General features: G+C 47.4%; 1 protein-coding gene across 1 annotated transcript in view; it reads left to right on the top strand.

Annotated features, from left to right (window-relative positions):
• The first annotated feature begins 450 nt into the window (after nucleotides 1-450).
• The window catches only part of exoc4 (exocyst complex component 4), a 115,181-nt gene continuing 97,124 nt past the window's right edge, over nucleotides 451-18,507 (top strand). Inside the window, exons 1-7 of the mRNA XM_079756215.1 lie at nucleotides 451-545; nucleotides 1,213-1,402; nucleotides 1,870-2,064; nucleotides 6,858-7,048; nucleotides 8,971-9,074; nucleotides 12,146-12,228; nucleotides 12,474-12,628. Coding sequence (XP_079612341.1) covers nucleotides 466-545; nucleotides 1,213-1,402; nucleotides 1,870-2,064; nucleotides 6,858-7,048; nucleotides 8,971-9,074; nucleotides 12,146-12,228; nucleotides 12,474-12,628 — 998 coding nt within the window. The 5' untranslated portion in view covers nucleotides 451-465. The remainder of the gene's footprint in view (nucleotides 546-1,212; nucleotides 1,403-1,869; nucleotides 2,065-6,857; nucleotides 7,049-8,970; nucleotides 9,075-12,145; nucleotides 12,229-12,473; nucleotides 12,629-18,507) is intronic.

Genomic DNA, 18,507 nt, shown 5'->3' with positions numbered 1-18,507 from the left:
CTGTTAGTGATCTTCTTCACCATCACAACCAGACAGTCACCTGCTGAATGATCCTGTTGACTCCAACAATAATCAGTGGGGAATTATTATTTACAAAGTAAATATTCAATCGTGGCCTTCTTTTGATTATAATTATCGATTAGTGTTATTATTATTATTATTATTATTGTTATAATTATTATCATTATTATTTATTAATCATCATAATACTGATTATATTATTTTCATTATTATTACATTTTTATTTTTTTATAAAATATCATTTTTTCGTAAGATCAGCTACACTTGGATCCACCCAACCAAAAAATAGAATAAACAAAGCAGATTAACAAATATAGAATATCGATTTGAAAAACTGCAAGTACCAGGTGCATTTCCATTACGGAACTACATTTCCCAGCAGACACTACGGCAGCACACCCCTCACGTTTCTGTCTTCCTGTTTTGGGTGAAGCAGCTGGAAAAATGGCAGCTGAGACAGGAAGATACAGGAGTGCTGTTAGCAAGAGCAAAGACCCTTCTGGTCTTCTCATCTCTGTTATAAGGTAAGGGACATTTACTGTGTTTACAATGTCGTATTGGACGCAACGATACGTGCAGACTTCTTTATCGTATCCTGTCCTCTGAGTGCTTGTTGGCTAGTTGGCATGCTAACGTTAGCTTTACATCCTTCCTGTGTTCTCAAACAATAACAGTCGGCGCACATTCTGAATGTATGCTGTGTATTAGACATCATACTCTTACCTTAGCAGAAGGTCTTTGGTCGATAGAGTAAATCGTAAGTCCACAATGCACGATTGTGCAATCTAGTGATATTCAAAAGCAGTGTTTCCCATTTTGACAGCTCAGCCATTCAAGGTTTGTTTGATGACAAAATAGCAGCTACACATTAAACACAATTGAAAAGAAAACAACTTCATCATCGGTTTCTGAACTTCTATTTACTTACTTAAAAAGCTCATCGCATAGACGTAACGTATCCTTTTGCGTTTACCGAAATGAGCACGTATTTGCAGTAACTTTTTTTTGGTTCTCCATCTGTAGTAGAATAAAAGTGTCTCAGTATTCTGCTTGGCTTTTTCATTGGTTGAAATGTTCTTCAAACTGTATAGCACCGGGCAGACAGATTGCAACTTGCTCTCCGCCATCCACAACGTACAATAACATGTGCGTGCTTTAATTCCCCCTGATGCCTGTGGTCGTTCTGTCCAGGACTCTGTCCAACAGTGATGACGTCCAAGACCGAGAGACTGAGAAAGGCCGCTTGGAGGAGGCGTTCGAGAAGTGTGACCATGACCTGGATGAGCAGATTGTTCAGCATTACGCTGAGCTCACTACCGCCATCAGGACCTACCAGAGCATCACAGAGCGCATCACCAGCTCTCGCAACAAGATCAAACAGGTGAGGGGCAGCATGTGTGCGTCTTACAAACACACAGTTCAAACGCACACAGATTAAGAATTATAAGCACTGGTACTGTCCCTTGATTACATAAAATGCTTACTTGGGTCTGTAGTGATCATTAAAGAGGATAGATAAAGATAAAACATCTGCAGTATAAAAAAATAACGATATAAGATAATGCTAAAGTCCTATAAACGTTTTTCTCATTAAATGTGTTAGAAATATGATGTTTTAACCGGGACCTTCATTTGTCGGTCCGCTGCTTTAGCGCCCTCTCACCTCAGGGCTCTGCCTCGCTCCGTCAGGTGAAGGAGAACCTGCTGTCCTGTACTAAGTGTTCTCTGCCTCGCTCCGTCAGGTGAAGGAGAACCTGTTGTCCTGTACTAAGTGTTCTGTGCCTCGCTCCGTCAGGTGAAGGAGAACCTGCTGTCCTGTACTAAGTGTTCTCTGCCTCGCTCCGTCAGGTGAAGGAGAACCTGCTGTCCTGTAAGATGCTGCTCCACTGCAAGCGTGACGAGCTGCGGAAGCTGTGGATCGAGGGCATCGAGCACAAGCACGTCCTGGAGCTGCTGGACGAGATCGAGAGGATCAAGCAGGTGCCTCAACGCCTGGAGGTCTCCATGGGCAGCAAGCACTACCTCCACGGCACCGACATGCTGGTGAGTGAGGGCTGTGCTGAGCCGACGGAGGAGTGGACTGGGAGGGTAGGAGTTTGTTCCTGTTCGGTCCGGAACAGAGTGGAAGTAGATGAAGATGAGGACGCTTGTTGGTTTGGCATTCACATGCTAGGGGTTAGTGGGCTGGTTTGTTGAGGGCGTTGGGGAGATGCAGGTCACTTCAGAATGGTACCCAAAGAGGCCCGTTAAAGTGTTCATGTCTTTTATATTGGAGACCAGCAAATGCCAGAGAAAGAGGGACCGCGATAGATATTGTCTATTTTGAATAAGCATTGGCAATGTCTAATGTTCGTGTTCCATGTGAAGCTCTGTTGAATTAGAATTGTGTTGATATAGAGTGAGGCTTCAAGGTCCCGTATCGATCATTGTAGCCTTCTATGGGGAAACCGATAGAAGCCCCTTGTGTAAGGCTGGACTGAAAAACATAAGCTGCGGTGTTTCTGATGCGTTCGGCAGATTGATTTCCTGCCCACTCTCGTCTCAATTTGTTTGAGGTACTGAACTGGGCAGCAGCTTCATCAAAATAGCCGGGAGAGGATCTCGTCCCTGGCAATGCTGTCCCCTCACCCTTCTCCTGATGGCTGTTTGGTAGTGGGTTTTGGTGGGTGAGTTGATTCAGGATGAAGCCCAGGACCAAACAACCATGACTGATGATCAGTGGGCTGGATGGGATTCTCTGAGGAAAATGAGAAAGAGTTTGAGAGGCAGTCAACGATTACAGATCGTGAACGCTCATGCTTTTTATTGCTGATGAAGTGCGAGCTAAATATCGGGGAATGAGTTGACACCGTGCTGGCTGTTGCTGTACTTGTTTGCTGAGAACAGTACTATAGTTTTATCGGTGTGGAACACGATGCTTGGTGTCGCACAATGCTTGAGCTGCAGCTTTCCTCCCTCGCCACTCGGAGCGCTTGCCAAATGCTGAGTTTTCAGTGGCAATAGTTGCTTTGTGGCTGCAGTCTGCAAGGTGTGCCACGATGAAAAACAAGGTCATCAAGGCAGATGTGAGACAACTGTGCCACTCTAGCAGACGCTTGTTAATACAAATGTTGTCTATAGAGCAAACAACTTGAAATCGCTAGCTTTCCTCCTCCTCTCTGCACAGTCTCATCCTACACTCTTTTCTCTTCTGACCCTTCCGTCTGTGTCTCTGTTCTCGCTGTCTTTCTGTCTGTCTCTGTGTTTCCCTGCGTGCTGCCTCTGCCCGCCTCTGAGGGAGCTGCCGATGTGTTTATATTCGTCATGTCGTCCCTCATTGCCGGACTCATCTGTCAGATTAGCGTCTCCCTCTCTATCTGCTCCCCTCCCCCCTCCCGCGCTCCTACCTGCTGTCTCCAATCTGCCTCAGCCTTCCCTTCCCCGGCCCTTAGTTGGCTGGTTCCTTCTTCCTGCCTGCCTGCCTCTGTCCATCTCCCTCTCTCTGCCTGTAGGTGGTTGGTTCTGTCTGTATGTCTGTATCAGTTTGTTTGTCTTTCTGTGTCGTTCCTTTCCCCCGTCCTGCTAGTCTTTCGGTCTCTTTCTCTGTACTTTTTGCCTTTTCAGTCTTCCTTCCTCTTTCTACTTCTGCTCTCTTTTCTACTGCACTGTATCTCCAGGGTTCACAATTAGCATTCAGCATGGTCCCTCTCTGTCCTGGTGAATGGCACTTCACAAGACTCCATGGACATGGTTAGGAAGAAACTGTCCCTCTCCAGTCCCCACCCTCTCCCTTTATTTCCTGTAACTGTCTGCCTCCATGCCTAAGTTCCTATAGCACGATGACACACACTAACACACACACCTCTCCCTGCGTTCCAAGGTTCCTATAGCGCAACACACAGACACACACTCCTCTTGAGACTCTAAGTGTGCAGAGGGGTATTCATCTGCATATCCATCTTTCTTCTCTCTTTTCTCTTCTCATCCTCGTCTCTCTCTGTTCTCTCTTTTCTCAATCTCTATCTAGCTCGTTGTCTCTCTCTCTATCTCATCCATCCTCTTCTTGCTCATTTTCTCTCTCTTCTCTCTCTCTCTCTCTCTCTCACTCTCATCCATCCTCCTCTTGCTCGTTGACTCTCTCTCTCTCCCTTTTCTCTCATCTCTTTATCTCTCATCCGTTCTCTTCTTGCTCGTTGTCTCTCTCTCTCTCTCTCTCTCTCTCTCTCTCTCTCTTTTCTCTCTCGCTCTCTCTCTCTCTCTACTCTATGGTAATTTGCCAGAGGCTTCATATTCTTGATTAGGCTGACAGGCATGGTCCCTAATGATGTTAACCAGCCTCCTTCTGCCATCCTAGTCCAACGATAATGTCGCACACGCGCGCACACACACATCCACGCACACACACGTTTTCTGAATGAGTCATTCTATTAGATCCTCACACATGCAATCACAATCCCACACCAGCATTTATGTGGAATCACGCAGGCTGGAGTTGGCGGAAGTGTGTGTTTCTCTGGCTGCAATCTCTCCATCTTAACCAACACACACACAGAGGGAGGGAGGGAGTGTAAAGTTATTTTATTATGCATTATGCCAGTGGGGGCCGATCATGCACACCACATTAGCACATCTCTCCACTAATGTGCCTCTCATTTGCATCAACACACACTTGACCCCTGCCTCCACACTCCTCTTGCTCCCCCCCCCGTCCCCTCTGAGCGGACCCTCACAGTGTTATCACCCAGCCATTAGGGCCCTGGGACAGTAGAGACCCCAGTGATCAGTGCTTTGAGTCAGCTCACTCACCACACTCTGAGACAAACACACACACGTACACAAGCGCACACATGTGCAAACCTACACGCTTACACAAATGCTAGCGAGTGCGTGTGCGTGTGTAAGAGACACTCCCTGAATGCTGAATATATATGCAGAAGTCGGTGATTAATTGTATTGTTTATTTTAGTTAACACTGTCAATGCAATGACCGGTGCAGATAGAAAGTGTTGCACATGTTCTAACAGTTTGGTTGTTGCTACTGGTCGGTTATGCCTGGACTTCCATTGCGGTAAATTACATTCTATTGCCTGAAGCCCTGTCTAGTTGAATAAATGTCACACAACCTCGTTACCCAGCTCCAAATATAAAGAGGAGAACAGATGAAGACGGTCAGTATATATCCTACTGTCCGCCAGCTGTGCTGCCTGCAGGTTAGGAGTGCATCACTGGACTCAGAGTGTGTGTGTGTGTGTGTGTGTGTGTGTGGGGGGGTGTGTGTGTGTGTGTGTGTGTTGGGGGGTGGTAGACTTAAGGACCTTGAGCAGGCAAGGGTAGTCTGCCATCATTATCATCATGCCCATTAGATAGTATTTAAACCTTGGCCACTAGCGAGGGACACATTCTACACACCGGCGGCCGAAGAGCCCCGCCAACGGCTGGCGTTGGGTGAATGTCCTTCCCCGATGGAAGTCCCATTTTGTGGAACCTAATTTGTGCCCGCGTGCTGGCAGTATGATATCTGCTGTCTGCTGTGTACGTACGAGCACTGAGTAGATAGTGTTTCAATAGGGGTGTCATGTGCACCATCGCATTGGGATTCCTTATTGTGTTGGAGAAATGGATGCACTGATACAGTAACAAGCTAAAGTGGTGTATTGCATCTGTTATCTGATCCATGCACACTCTTATTGACATCAGGCTGTTTTTATGGTTCTTTGGTTGGGGTTAATCTTGTGACCTCCAGGTGAATGTAAGGCCAGTGCTTTATGTGGACCTTAATCATATAAGTGTAGACCCAGAACCTGGTCTTTAAAGCATATGTTATTACATCACTGAATTTGGAAATTCAATGGAAGGATTATTTATTTTTTTAACCATTGTTCTCCAAATAATCATTCAAAAGGGAATGAAATGACTGAAAATGTTAACATCGAAAGACTCAACTGTTATGTAATTGATCTATCGAAGTATAGGCTCATTCACTCTAGGCCTGCTTGGTAAAACTGGCATCACCTAAAGTGCAAAGTTTCAATGGTTTAAATTTCCCAGCCTTATTTCGTTATCTCGTACCTATCACAGCTAGACCGTATTGATCATTAGGTCTGGAAAGTCTGCGACTGTTTGGTGACGGAGACTCAGTCAACTCTACTTACCTGGTTGGCCTCAGACAGTCGGATCACGCATGTCTATGACATATATTGAAATAAATGTCGCTGGCGAAAGTTAACGCTTCCCTTTGCATTAAGCAGAAATTACCTATATTGGCCGTTTGTTTCATTCCAGCGCTTGCTTTGGCCACGTAGGCAGTTTACCCTGTGGTCCTATGCTACACCACGTCGTTCCCTCTCTTATCCAGTCCACTTCCCAGTCTCTCCTCAATGGCTTGTCCATTAGAAGGTGCAACAAATCCTGTTAAAGAAATACCTGACCCTAACCTAACCCCTAACCTTAACCCTAATCCCTAACCCCTGACCCTAACCCTTACCCTAAGCCCACCCCCTAACCCCTGACCCTAACCCTTACCCTAACCCCACCCCCTAACTCCTAACCCCTGACCCTAACCCTAACCCCACCCCCTAACCCCTAACCCCTGACCATAACCCTAACCCTTACCCTAACCCCTAACCCTTACCCCTAACCCCTAACCCCTAACCCTTACCCTTACCCTAACCCCTAACCTTAACCTCTAACCCCTGACCCCTGACCCTAACCCTCATCAAGCCGTTGTAGGAGTGTCAGCTATCCTCCTCAGCTGAGGGGGCTCGGAGCCAGTCGGCCCGGTTCAGACCGGCTCTGACTAATACCTAGAGGCTGGTTCTCTCACTGACTCACCGAGTGTCTCCCCCCCTGGGCTCCAGGTGTCTGCGGTGGAGGCCCTGGAGGGCCACCTGCTGCAGGTGGAGGGCCTGGGCGACCTGCGTCTGGAGCTGCACAGCAGGAAGCTCACCATCCACCTGGTGCTGATCGACGAGCTGCACCGCCACCTCTACATCAAGTCCACCCACCGCCTGGGCCACAAGAACAAGGACAAGAACGCCCGCGGCCCCGGGTGAGGCCCTGGAAGGGGGCGGGGACATCGTGGATGGATGGGGGATGGGGGCGGAGCATGAGTGCATTGGTGGATGGATGGAGAATGAATGAGTGGGACGGTGGATTGATGGATGGGTGGATGGATGGTTGGATGGAACATGGATGGGTGGATGGATGGGGGCATGTCTGTGTGTTGGATTGGCACTGTTCTATTGTTCCTTTTTTACGACAAAGCGCCATCAATACGTCTCGTTCTCTCTCGTTCTCTTCATTCAGAGGCACAATTCCTGGGCATACAGAGACATCATGGTGCAGTCAGGCAATTATTATTCTATGAAAGATGGACTTTTCAAAAGGACTTTTGCATTAGTCCATTTAGAAATTAGTGTTGTGTACAAAAAGCTTTGCTGTGGCTGTATTAATGTGCTTTCATACGAAAGGCAGTAACGAGCCGTTATTTACAACAGTCAGGTAAACAAGCCAATTATTCTGAAACCCGCACGCCCCCGCTCACCCCGCACGCCCAGTAGCTTATCAAAGTTGGTCAACTTTCAGTGAAACTAAAGAATAATACCCTTTAAAATGGTCTGAGCCACACTGCCTGCACACACGTCAGTACAACCCAATTAAGAGGGCTGTGGTGGCCGTTGCCAACAACATGGCTGTCGCAGAAGGCACGTCTTCATGATGAACTGGACGACAAAGGCGGGCTTATCCCAAGGCCCCGGTTGTGTGCATGTAACAGCATCACACAGCTGATGGTGGGGTCCCAGGGGGCGCCATGTGAACGGGGGGGATTCAGGCCATAAGTCACCTTTTGTGCTGTCCCCGTGTCTCGTTTGATGGGAGTTGTGGCTGCCCTCCTCCAATCAGTCAGTGTGTGTACGTGCTTTGTGTGTGAGGATTAGCGAGTGGCAAGTTGTGTGTTTGAACTCTCACACACACACGCAGACACGCGTTGATGTGTTAGGGTGTCGTGTTAGTGTTTATAGGGCTGTGTGTGTGTGTAAACAGGCCTGTCCCCATCTCCATGTGGGACTGTGTGTGAGCGGGTCGTTCGGCCGTAATCGTGTGTTCTGTGTGCAGTCATTACGGCGGCGGTGCTTTGAGGGGAGCTGTGGTGATTTATTAGGGGGGTGGGGGGGGGTTAGAGAGCGGCTGGCCCCACCCTCCGTCTACCTGGTGGACTCTAACCGTCAGCCCGCCTCCATACACCCCATCACTTAGTGAGCGAGGTGCTCCGCGCCACCTTGGCTTATTGGGGCTGGATCACATCCCAGCCTGCTTAAAAGGCTTGATAAATGGCTCATTGGAAAGCAGAGCCATTTCCCTTCCAGAGATGCTGGGCGTATTTGTTGTACGAGGCTGAATGGTTTTCGTTCTAGAAGGGGAGTTATTGGGAACATTTACCTATTGCTGGGGATGCAGTGTCGGTGCATACTAAATCCTGGTATGGCCACGCACTGGGACGTTCTCCACAGAGCGGCTGTCGGGCCCTGTAGGATATGCTTACATGTTCACCGGGCCCTTGGTGTTTAGCTGGGATTATTTATTTAAGGTGAGTGGTGAACTGTTGAATGTCTACGGTCTGTTTTGCTGGCAGTGCTAATTGAAGGACTCTTGAGTTAGCCATCCTGCTAACTCCGTCTTCACGCACTGGTTTGCTGTCGTCGCTGCTACTCATTGCACAGCCCTTCTAACGTGTTTGAAATCACAGCACTTCTGACACCATGTCGTGTTCTGATATTAAATATGCGTGAGTCACTTGTTGCGTTTCAAAACATGCCGGTTCCTTTATTTTCTTCGTTCCCCCCTTCCAGTAGGTTCAGCGCATCTTATATCAACAGCGCCCCCCACGGGACAATGACAATAAACAATAACGGATTATAACCACTAAGCTTATACCCCAGTAACCGTCTCCTTCTCCTTCTCGCTCTGCAGCTCCGCAGGCAGAGACGTGTCGCCCCTGCTGGATGTGAGCGGTCTGTCCACCCCACGCAAGCTGCTGGACTCCTCCCAGTTCAGCACCCCCGGAGCCGGCAGTGGTACGGCCTGATACAAACTCTATATCCTATGATATATAATGGTAACAACTATATAATATCAATCAGATACTGGTATACTGTGGACAAGGGAATCAAACCCAGAACAATTGATCCACACCAACAACTCTCCTTCCCTTTGGTATGGTACACATTGCAATCCGACCTGTATTGAACCTCCTATTGCACATAACGAAGCCTTGAAGGTAGAAAGGTGACCTGTGAAACTAGGAACATAGAGCATTGATTGTTACCAAATGTGTTTTTGTCTATGTATGTTGTTTATATACTTTTGCTTATTTTGACTGAAAAACCTCCAAAAATATCTTCCTTGTGAACCGATACGGTACTCTCCAATGTTGTGGCATTTGATCTAAACACAGGGCAGGTTTCTGTCATTTCGGTCAAATAATTGTGTTTGCACATATTTCTTGGTGCCGTCCATCATGGTACTTTAATAGAATCCCGATCCCGTATCTGTAGTGTCGGTTACCGCTTGTTGATGGAATAACACCATTATCATTTCTGTTGAGCTTTTGAAAGAGGAAACCATGAAAGAGTTTTTGTAAACAATCGCAAACACAATGATGGAAGCATAAATTTCTGTTTCTTTTTTCATTGTGTATATTTTTCCTACAGAGCGAACGCTGGTAGTGATAATGAAGTCATTAGCAAGAGTCTGGCTCCTTCCATTACAACCATTAGCATAACATTATGTGTTTACCCCATACGCACACATCTACACGCACACGTGCACATGTGAAGTTTCTCCACATATTGCATAATGCTCCTGATACAAACTTGTGTACACACTAAACGCAACCTAGTGTGCGTTTTATTCCCACCCACACACAGAGCCACTTCCACCATTATGGCATCATTAAACCAAATCCTGACCCCACACAGGTGCCTATATGAAGGGCCAATCAGGACGGCCCCTCCTGTCGGTCCCATTAGTCACTGTGCGTCTCCGAGTCACCCCACAGGAGAGGTCAGCGTTCATCATCCCAACACTGTTAGTGTCTCTTAAGGCCCTCTGATAATGCACATGGAGCTTCATTTATGGATACATTGAGTTCATATTGGTTTTCCTGGGTGTGTTTGCGGTGGTGGTGGGGGGAGGGGGCATAGGGCTCTTTGAGTCAGCACTACGTTTCATTTTTGTTCAGGTTAATGGACCGGGGATGACTCCCAAGTAGCAAGCCCCCGGGCTCATTAGAAAGCTGGGTGAAGCTGCAGGGCCTTTTAGTGGTTCCACCATTTTCTGCTGTGCTTGTTTATTGTGCATTTATCGAGGAACATGTGAAAGCAATGCCTTTCTTTACTAGTCACTAAATGACAACTTACTATGCCGGGCCCAGGTCGGCAGACGGACCGGGCAGTAAACCGGCCATCTGTTCAGTGGTCTGATCATTCCTGGCTCCCAGTGTCAATGTCAATCACTCTACTAAAGTATAGACATGGCACGCATGGAAATGATACGCCGCATCTCTCAGGCCAGGAACCTGACTTTATACGATGACTCGTGTTAACTTTTCATCATCCCGTTCCTAACGGCGGTGCAGCACTCTGTGATACAGCCTTCACACATCACCCATCATTACCACAGCCTTTGTCTCCAGACTTCCCATTTCAGGGCTTTGTTTTAGGGGCTTCTGTGGGCATTTCTCTCCCAACGCGCCCTGGCTCATTCGGCCCATAATTGGCATTTTTTTCTGCTATCTGTTCCGGGCTGTTATTCTTGGGTTATTAAGTGATCGTCTTAACCAAATCTCAATCTCAGTCAATCTCTGTGTTTTTTTTGTCCTTTAATGTTGAGAACCTGCTTCCCTCTCAAATTTATTTCTACTCTGGCTAATTGGTGTTAAAAAAAAACAACAGGTGTGCACTCCCTTCCAAAAAGACCTTGGTTAATGCACACACACACACACACACACACACACACACACACAGATTGTGCACCCTTTCAGCACCCCGGGGTTCCGGGCTAGTGCTAAACCACCAGGCATGTTGCCAAACGTAAATTGCTAATTATGCGCCGCTGGTGAACTCAATGTGCCGCTACAGCGCCACGCCAGCCACAGAGCCGCGTTGAGCGCCGCGGTCTTGCTTCCGCCGTTGGTGTTGCTTGGAATTTTTCGTCTAATGGCCTTAAAGGACATCATTCGTAGCTGGTAATTGTAGTAATTATTACACAAACCATAGTTGGACTGGCGAGAGAAGAGGAAATACACCCAAAGTCCATTTACTTGCCATAAAGATTAACTCTGCTAACACGCTCTGAGGGGGATGGCTGGGGTTTCATCAGATGGGAATTAGAGCCATCCTCTGAGGGGGGGGTGGGACGAGAGGGGGGGGGGGGGGGGGGGAGGGAGAGGGAGAGGGGGGGGAGAGAGGGGGGGGAGGGAGGGGGGAGGGGGAAGAGAGGGGGGGGAGGGAGGGGGGGAGAGAGAGACAGGGGGGAGAAAGGAGGGGGGGAGAGAGAGGGAGAGAGGGGGAGAGAGGGGGGAGGGGGAGAGAGGGGGAGAGAGAGGGGGGGAGAGAGAGAGAGGGGGGGAGGGGGAGAGAGAGGGGGGAGAGAGAGAGAGTGAGAGAGAGGGGGGGAGAGAGGGGGGGGAGAGAGAGAGAGGGGGGGAGAGGGGGGGAGAGAGAGGGGGAGAGAGAGAGAGAGGGGGAGAGAGAGGGGGGGAGAGAGAGAGGGGGGGAGGGGGAGAGAGAGGGGGGAGAGAGAGAGGGAGAGAGAGGGGGGGAGAGAGGGGGGAGAGAGAGAGAGGGGGAGAGAGGGGGGGAGAGAGAGAGGGAGAGAGAGACAGACAGAGAGACAGAGAGAGACAGACAGACAGACAGACAGAGAGACAGAGGTGCAGGTGTGTCAGGAAAGAGCGGGTTGAGTTGGAGCCATTTTTATTGTTTGGATTACGTCGTTGTGATGGAAACGAGCGTTGTGTTTCGGAGGGCTTTGTGTGTATGGAATCACAGATGGAGCATAACATACGGGAATGTTTGTGTTTGTAGTCTCCGACACATAGACAGTGTAACATGAAAATAACCTGTGTGTGTGTGTGCCCCCATAGTGCGCGAGGAGGGGCGGGAGGCGGACCTACCTGAGGTTGATCCTGAAGAGGATAGCCAGAAGTTCATGGGCATCCTGATTAAAGTAAGCACTCACACACACACACAGGATTGGCTGCAGTTAGCCTACATGGAAAATTATATCTGGGTAAAAAAAACGTTTTCCAAAATACAGGTTATTGATTTTATTGTATTTTGATATATTTGACTGTATTGTTTGCAAGTGTATGATGCTGCACATATAATGTGTCTTTGTGCTCAGCTTCAATGAATGGAACTGTATAAATCAAGGTTATTTCAGAAGTGGATCAAAGGTGTTCTCATCCTTAGGGTCTGTCCAAGCTGAAGAAGATCCCAGAGGCCATCAAGGCCATCATGGAGCGCCTGGAGCCCGAGCTGAAGCAGATCGTCAAGAGGTCCACCACCCAGATAGCGGACCTCGCCTACCAGAGAGGGGAGAACCTGGCCCAAGAGAGCCAGCCCAGGTAAGGGACCCCCGCTATGCCGCAGCCCTGGAGCCTTGGTTTAAGAACCTCTATCGGTCGGGACCCAAAATGGTGCCCAATTCAGCCGGACGTTTTCCTTTACGCAGAACGTGAAGAAAACAGCCAAAGGATTGCCAATTCTGTTGTGCTCAGACTTGCACGACCCAAACAGACATTGGCTGAGTTTGAAGTCTTAAGAAGCCCTTGCTGTAGATGATAGATGTAGTCTCTCTAAGTGGGTGGGGTCAGCAGAATGTTGATTTATTTTTTCCCGAGCTTTCGCTGACTTCAGGGTCCAATGTCGATATCTGAGTTGAATAATCGATCCTGTTCATTACGTGACTCGCAGGATTTGTTCTTCTGCTTCTGCTTCTGTTGCTGCTTATGTTAACAAGTTCCAAGCATTATGTCGTCAGTGACATCTAAAACACAAAGTCAAAGCAGCCCCACCCACTGTGGCCTGTGGGGCTGGAGCTGTAGAGAGCGGCGGGCATCTGGAATACAGCGGGGGTGGGGGGGTGCAAACTAAACCTGTACGGCGGGTGAAAAATACAAAACGACTTCTGGACTGTATCAAGTCCGAAATTAACTTTGACCCTTGGTGGACGAGCGTATAAAGAACATCACCTCGCTCACCTTGTTGCAACAGGGAAAGAAGATTATCATAATAGCGGTGTGAGGCAAAGCAAGTGTTAGTCTCTTTAGCCATCGCACTCTGAGACTAAGAGAGGAGTGTGTCTCGTTTGGCCCCGTCTTGCTCACATTAGTCCCCCACTAGGATCAATTACAGCCATTGCTGATTCTAGCCTCTTAATCATAATTCCCTCATTTAAGGAAATGGAGGCAGCCTCGAAACCCGAGGCGGCTCAGCCCTCCCTCCTTTATTGACTCTTCTGATTTGTCTTTTGGCTCGGCAGCCGAGACTTGGCTGAAAGCAAACCAACTCCAAATTGAAAAAAAAGATGCCGGGGAGATAATGACTCTTCCCAGAATACGCTCTGGCTACTTAGACACTCCGAGATAAGTATTTTGTGAATTTTAAAGAAGTTGAAGGCTTTCTCTCCAGCGTCTTTCCAAGCAGCATATTATTTCCGATTGCAGTCCCACCTTTTGTCTATAAATGTTGCTAACACCACCTGCTAGTGAGCTAGTTATGGAGAGATTCAGGCAGCCGCTTTGAGCCTGGTGAGTTTCCAGTGGGTAGATATGTTTCAGACGGAGTCCCATGGCGACCACTGCCCAGACTGTATGAAAAACAGTCAGCCGTTTGACTGTGGGGAGACACACACAAACAGAAAGATACACACACACACAGAAAGACACACACACAAACACACACACGCCTGCTGTAGACCATGAAAACAGATATTGTGCTGCTTTAAACCTTGACATGAAGGTATATTAAAAAACATTCTTCACATATGAAAGCCACAACGCATTTCAAAACCAGTCACGTATTACAGCTCCACAGCTGCACGCATACACACACACACACACACACACACACACACACACACACACACACACACACACACACACACACACACACACACACACACACACACACACACACACACACACACACACACACACACACACACGTAGCATGGATCAGAAAGCGCAGGTGTCAGCCCATTGATCCTGAACATTTTCAGAGGAACGTCTTGTTCGTGTGTCGGGGATGTTCTGTCCTCCCTGCCTCGCTCCCCTGGCACTAGGCGGAGCTCGTCTGACCCCGGCTGATAGGCCGGCCTGTAGCTCATTCCCAGCCCTGATAGGCCAGCGTGGAGCTCATTCCCAGCCTGCCGCCGAGCCCAGATTGTTTTCACTCTTACGCTCACCTCGTGTGCATGGGTGGAAGTAGCTTTGTCAAAATGTGTTGGTGGATGCGTGTGGCTGTTGCATGCTATGTGTGTGTGTGTGTGTGTGTCTGTGTGTGTGTGTTCGTGTGTGTGTGCCCTACCCTGCATATATTTGCTTTAATTTACAACAATGGAAAGCCAATGCTAGTTGCTATGGAAACTCTGTATGGCTGCTAGCCACCGCTGGGTCCTTGTAGGAGAGGTAATGCACAGAGGACATATGGTGCTTGAGACCTAAAGGCGACACCTGACTATCTAAGGATATATAACGTATTTATGTATCGCTTTTCCCATCCTTGACCATACTATAAAGAAATGATGTTTGGTAAATGTTGTATAAGAACTCTTATTCTTTGAACTGACTGAGATCATGGATGGTAAATCTAGTATAATGACTCTTATTTTTTGAACTGACGGAGATGATGTTTGGTAAATGTAGTATTGTTACTCTTACTCTTTGAGCTGACGGAGATGATGTTTGGTAAATGTAGTATTGTTACTCTTATTCTTTGAGCTGACGGAGATAATGTTTGGTAAATGTAGTATTGTTACTCTTATTCTTTGAGCTGACGAAGATGATGTTTGCTAAATGTAGTATTGTTTCTCTTATTCTTTGAGCTGAAGGAGATGATTCCCTTCAGTAGTGGCGCTCCGTCTGTCAGTTGTGACGGCCTTCCACCGCTCACCGCTCGGGATTTTCTATCTATTTTTTATTTGTACTGTTTGGGTCAAAAGTTAGGAACCTCTGATTCTGATGAAGTCTCTCTTCAGTTTATTTATGATGGCTTTCCTCTGTTCTGTGTTCTCCGGTTCTGTGTTAAGGCTCTTTCCTCTGTTCTGTGTTCTCCAGTTCTGTGTTAAGGCTCTTTCCTCTGTGAAGAAAATAAGTTCTGTGTTAGGCTTCGTTGAGCGATCTGTGATGCTTGGTGAGGTGAGAACTGTCAATCTCAGACGTTTCCATCAATTTCCAAGCAGATGGCTCCAAATCCTGTATTCTCAAGGCGCCCTGATCTGACTTTATTCACTTAAGTATTCTGGTCCCCACATTGGAGTCGAACCAACAAAAAAGATAACAAAAATCTCAACCAAACCTTTTATGAGGAATGGATTTCATAAAGGAAAAACGTAATTACATTAAATCCTAAATAAAGCATCAAATGCCATTAGGTCATCACACACTACCACTAACATACATGGTGACTGGCAGGAAGGGCCTTCTGTGTGTGTGTGTACGCGGGTGCCAAAACGCTCACACGTCGCCCGTGCGTGCGTGCGTGCGTGCGTGCGTGCGTGCGTGCGTGCGTGCGTGCGTGCACGTGGGGCGGGGGGTGAATTCCAGAGTCTAAAAACCGAGGGGTTCTCAAAGACATTCAGAGGCACACACACACACAGTGTGTGTGTGTGTGTGTGTGGGTCAAAGAATGGATCGGTGTTCATCATTGAAGCATCAAAACCCTCAACTCATAGTAAAAAAAAAATCAAGTAAATTACTATTCAATCTACATTTTTTTCTTCACTCAATTAAAACAAAATCCTTTAAAATAGTATTTGGTAGTAGTAGTCGTTTCAGGTTATCTCACTCAGAACAGCTCTTATTGTGTTGTGAATGCTAACTGGGCTTAGGGTAGCCCTGCTTCAGCGGGCGTGAGCTGTTGTACCCCCCCCACAGCAGCGCTGTCCACCCTCACACTCAGTGCGGTGGTGCCCCGTGTCCTCCACATGATAACATTCTGCTGCTGCCAGCGCGGTGACTGACAGCACAGTGGTGCCTCCAGGTGAATCATCCATCCCCCCTCTACGCCACGCCCAATGGCCTGCCAAGAGTCCCTTGGCCCACCTCCAAACATGTTTAACATGCGATTTCTTTAACACCGAACCCTTTAAATGGGCCATCATTTGGTTAACAGTTGGCTGGAAGTGTTTATTTTCATGATGATTGAAGGGTCATTCTGAAGGATTATACTGAACCTCTCCCGCGTTCGACTGACAGCAGACATGTATCCATAGATAAGTGGGAAAATGAATATATTTTGAGATCTGACACTGGCTAAGTCCCATAAAACTGTATGGCTATTTATTAAAGTATGATAATAGAGCAACATTGTTATCTCCTAAACATCCCCATTGCCAAATGGGCTCTATAATAGGAGGTCTGACCTGTATGTCCTGACCCCAGCATGTCGTCAGCTCAGTCGATGCACCACACATCAGTAGTACTACTAAATGTGGGGGACGGCCAGAACAGTTTACCGTTTACTCCAGATATACCTTTTCAATTAAATATTGTCTCAGATTGACAGTAGGTTAGAGAGAATCTAGAATGATCCGTAGGGATGAATCAGACATAATTCACTTAAATGACTATGCATGCGTAGTCCTGATTCCAATGCATACAATGTTATATACATAGAATATGCATGTATTTTGGATTTGACATAGTTTAGTGTTTCGATTGTTGATACCATCGACATATTGACAGGACAACAATAATAGATCAACTTAGAATTACTTGATTGACCTTTTTCTTTTTATGTATGTTGTCTTTTTTGCCGTTATTGAGCGGGCCGTCAGTCAAAGGAGAGGGGGATGCAGTGCTGTCAGCCTCAACCCGTGTCCCTACGCGGATAGGCTCAGTGGGTTGAGCTGTCACTTGACAGTCCTTGATTCAAAGTGTCCCATATATGATATTTACCATGAAAAAAACTTCTCTATTGTCTGCATATTCCGCTCTATAATCATCTTGACTACAACTATACTACATACTATGCTACAACCATTGAAAACCGGCTTTCCACAGAGCAGTAATCCATCGTCTGCAGATGACGTATGACGGCAGTGCTCAGAGCCCTGTGAACCGCGCACTGTGGTCACCCAGGGTGTATAAGTAGCTTGTCTGGCTTCATGTCGGTGCTGAAATTGGATATATGTGAATTAAAGTGCACTGTTTCAAATGGAGTCTTGGAGCTCTGTGTAGAGGGGGGGGGGTAAGGTGTAACCAATTACATCTTATCCACTGACAGCAAGGACCATAGGCTGTAAAGAAATATGGATGAAAATATGATGGAGGGGTGTCTGTGAAGTCCCCAATTGGTTTACACGCCACCGTTATGAAGCCGTAGATTGCATGTCGTGTTCGACCAGCGGCCAACATGATCCATGTTTGGCTCGTTGAGAACAGGAGTCAGACAGACGCCTCACAGTTGGCCAGAAGCCAGAACTTTTTGGGCGAATAAAACTGTCAAACGGAACCAAAATACGTAACATGGAAATAAACCAGCGACTGAGATCATAACCAAACAAACCTTTGTATTAGGAGAAAGCACAGATTTTCCATTCCACTAATAAAAGTAGAAGTGTTTGAGCGTCCGACCATGGCGAGCCACCGATAGGCCGTCTGATGAACCCTTTGACAGTCTCTTCCTGGAGGAGAAACAGGTAGTCAGGGCTGCCGCTGGATGAAGACGGACGGTCATCAATATGCATGTACGACACAGAGAGTCCTTCACACAGTTATTATTCTTGCCGCATACTTCATGAGAGTCGTCCCTGCCCTTTCTGGATGTAAATCATGTCAGAAGTGTCCCAACCTCCCTGAAAACAAACCCGACCCAGATGTTCAGTCCGCAGGACTGCTCCCAGATGCTGTTCATTGTTGTGAGACACAGCTGCTACTGCTATGTCCCAGAGTCCCTGTTCCACGCCGAGAAGCCGGCGTTCCTAACTTTTCCTTAGTTTGGAATTGTGACACAAGTCAACCCAGTTGCCGGTTGGGTGACTTCGGATCCAGCTCAGTCGTTGTTATTAATCATTCTCTAATGACCGCCGAAAGATCCCTGGCGCGATGCCAACATATTGCCGCAAATGTGGACATTGAACAGGAGAATACCAACTGAGGGCCAATGTTTTAAAGAAAAAACGCTATTGTACACTCAATTATGAGTGCACTTACCTGGTCCTGAGACTCTACAAGGTAATGAAGTACACACTTGCCAGCGCTGGTATGTTAGAGCCAGACGC

This window comes from Pollachius pollachius (genome assembly GCF_949987615.1).
Source record: "Pollachius pollachius genome assembly, chromosome: 18".
NCBI lineage: Eukaryota > Metazoa > Chordata > Actinopteri > Gadiformes > Gadidae > Pollachius > Pollachius pollachius.
Note: the sequence above shows the minus strand (reverse complement) of the source record. Positions and strands in the feature narration are given on the sequence as shown.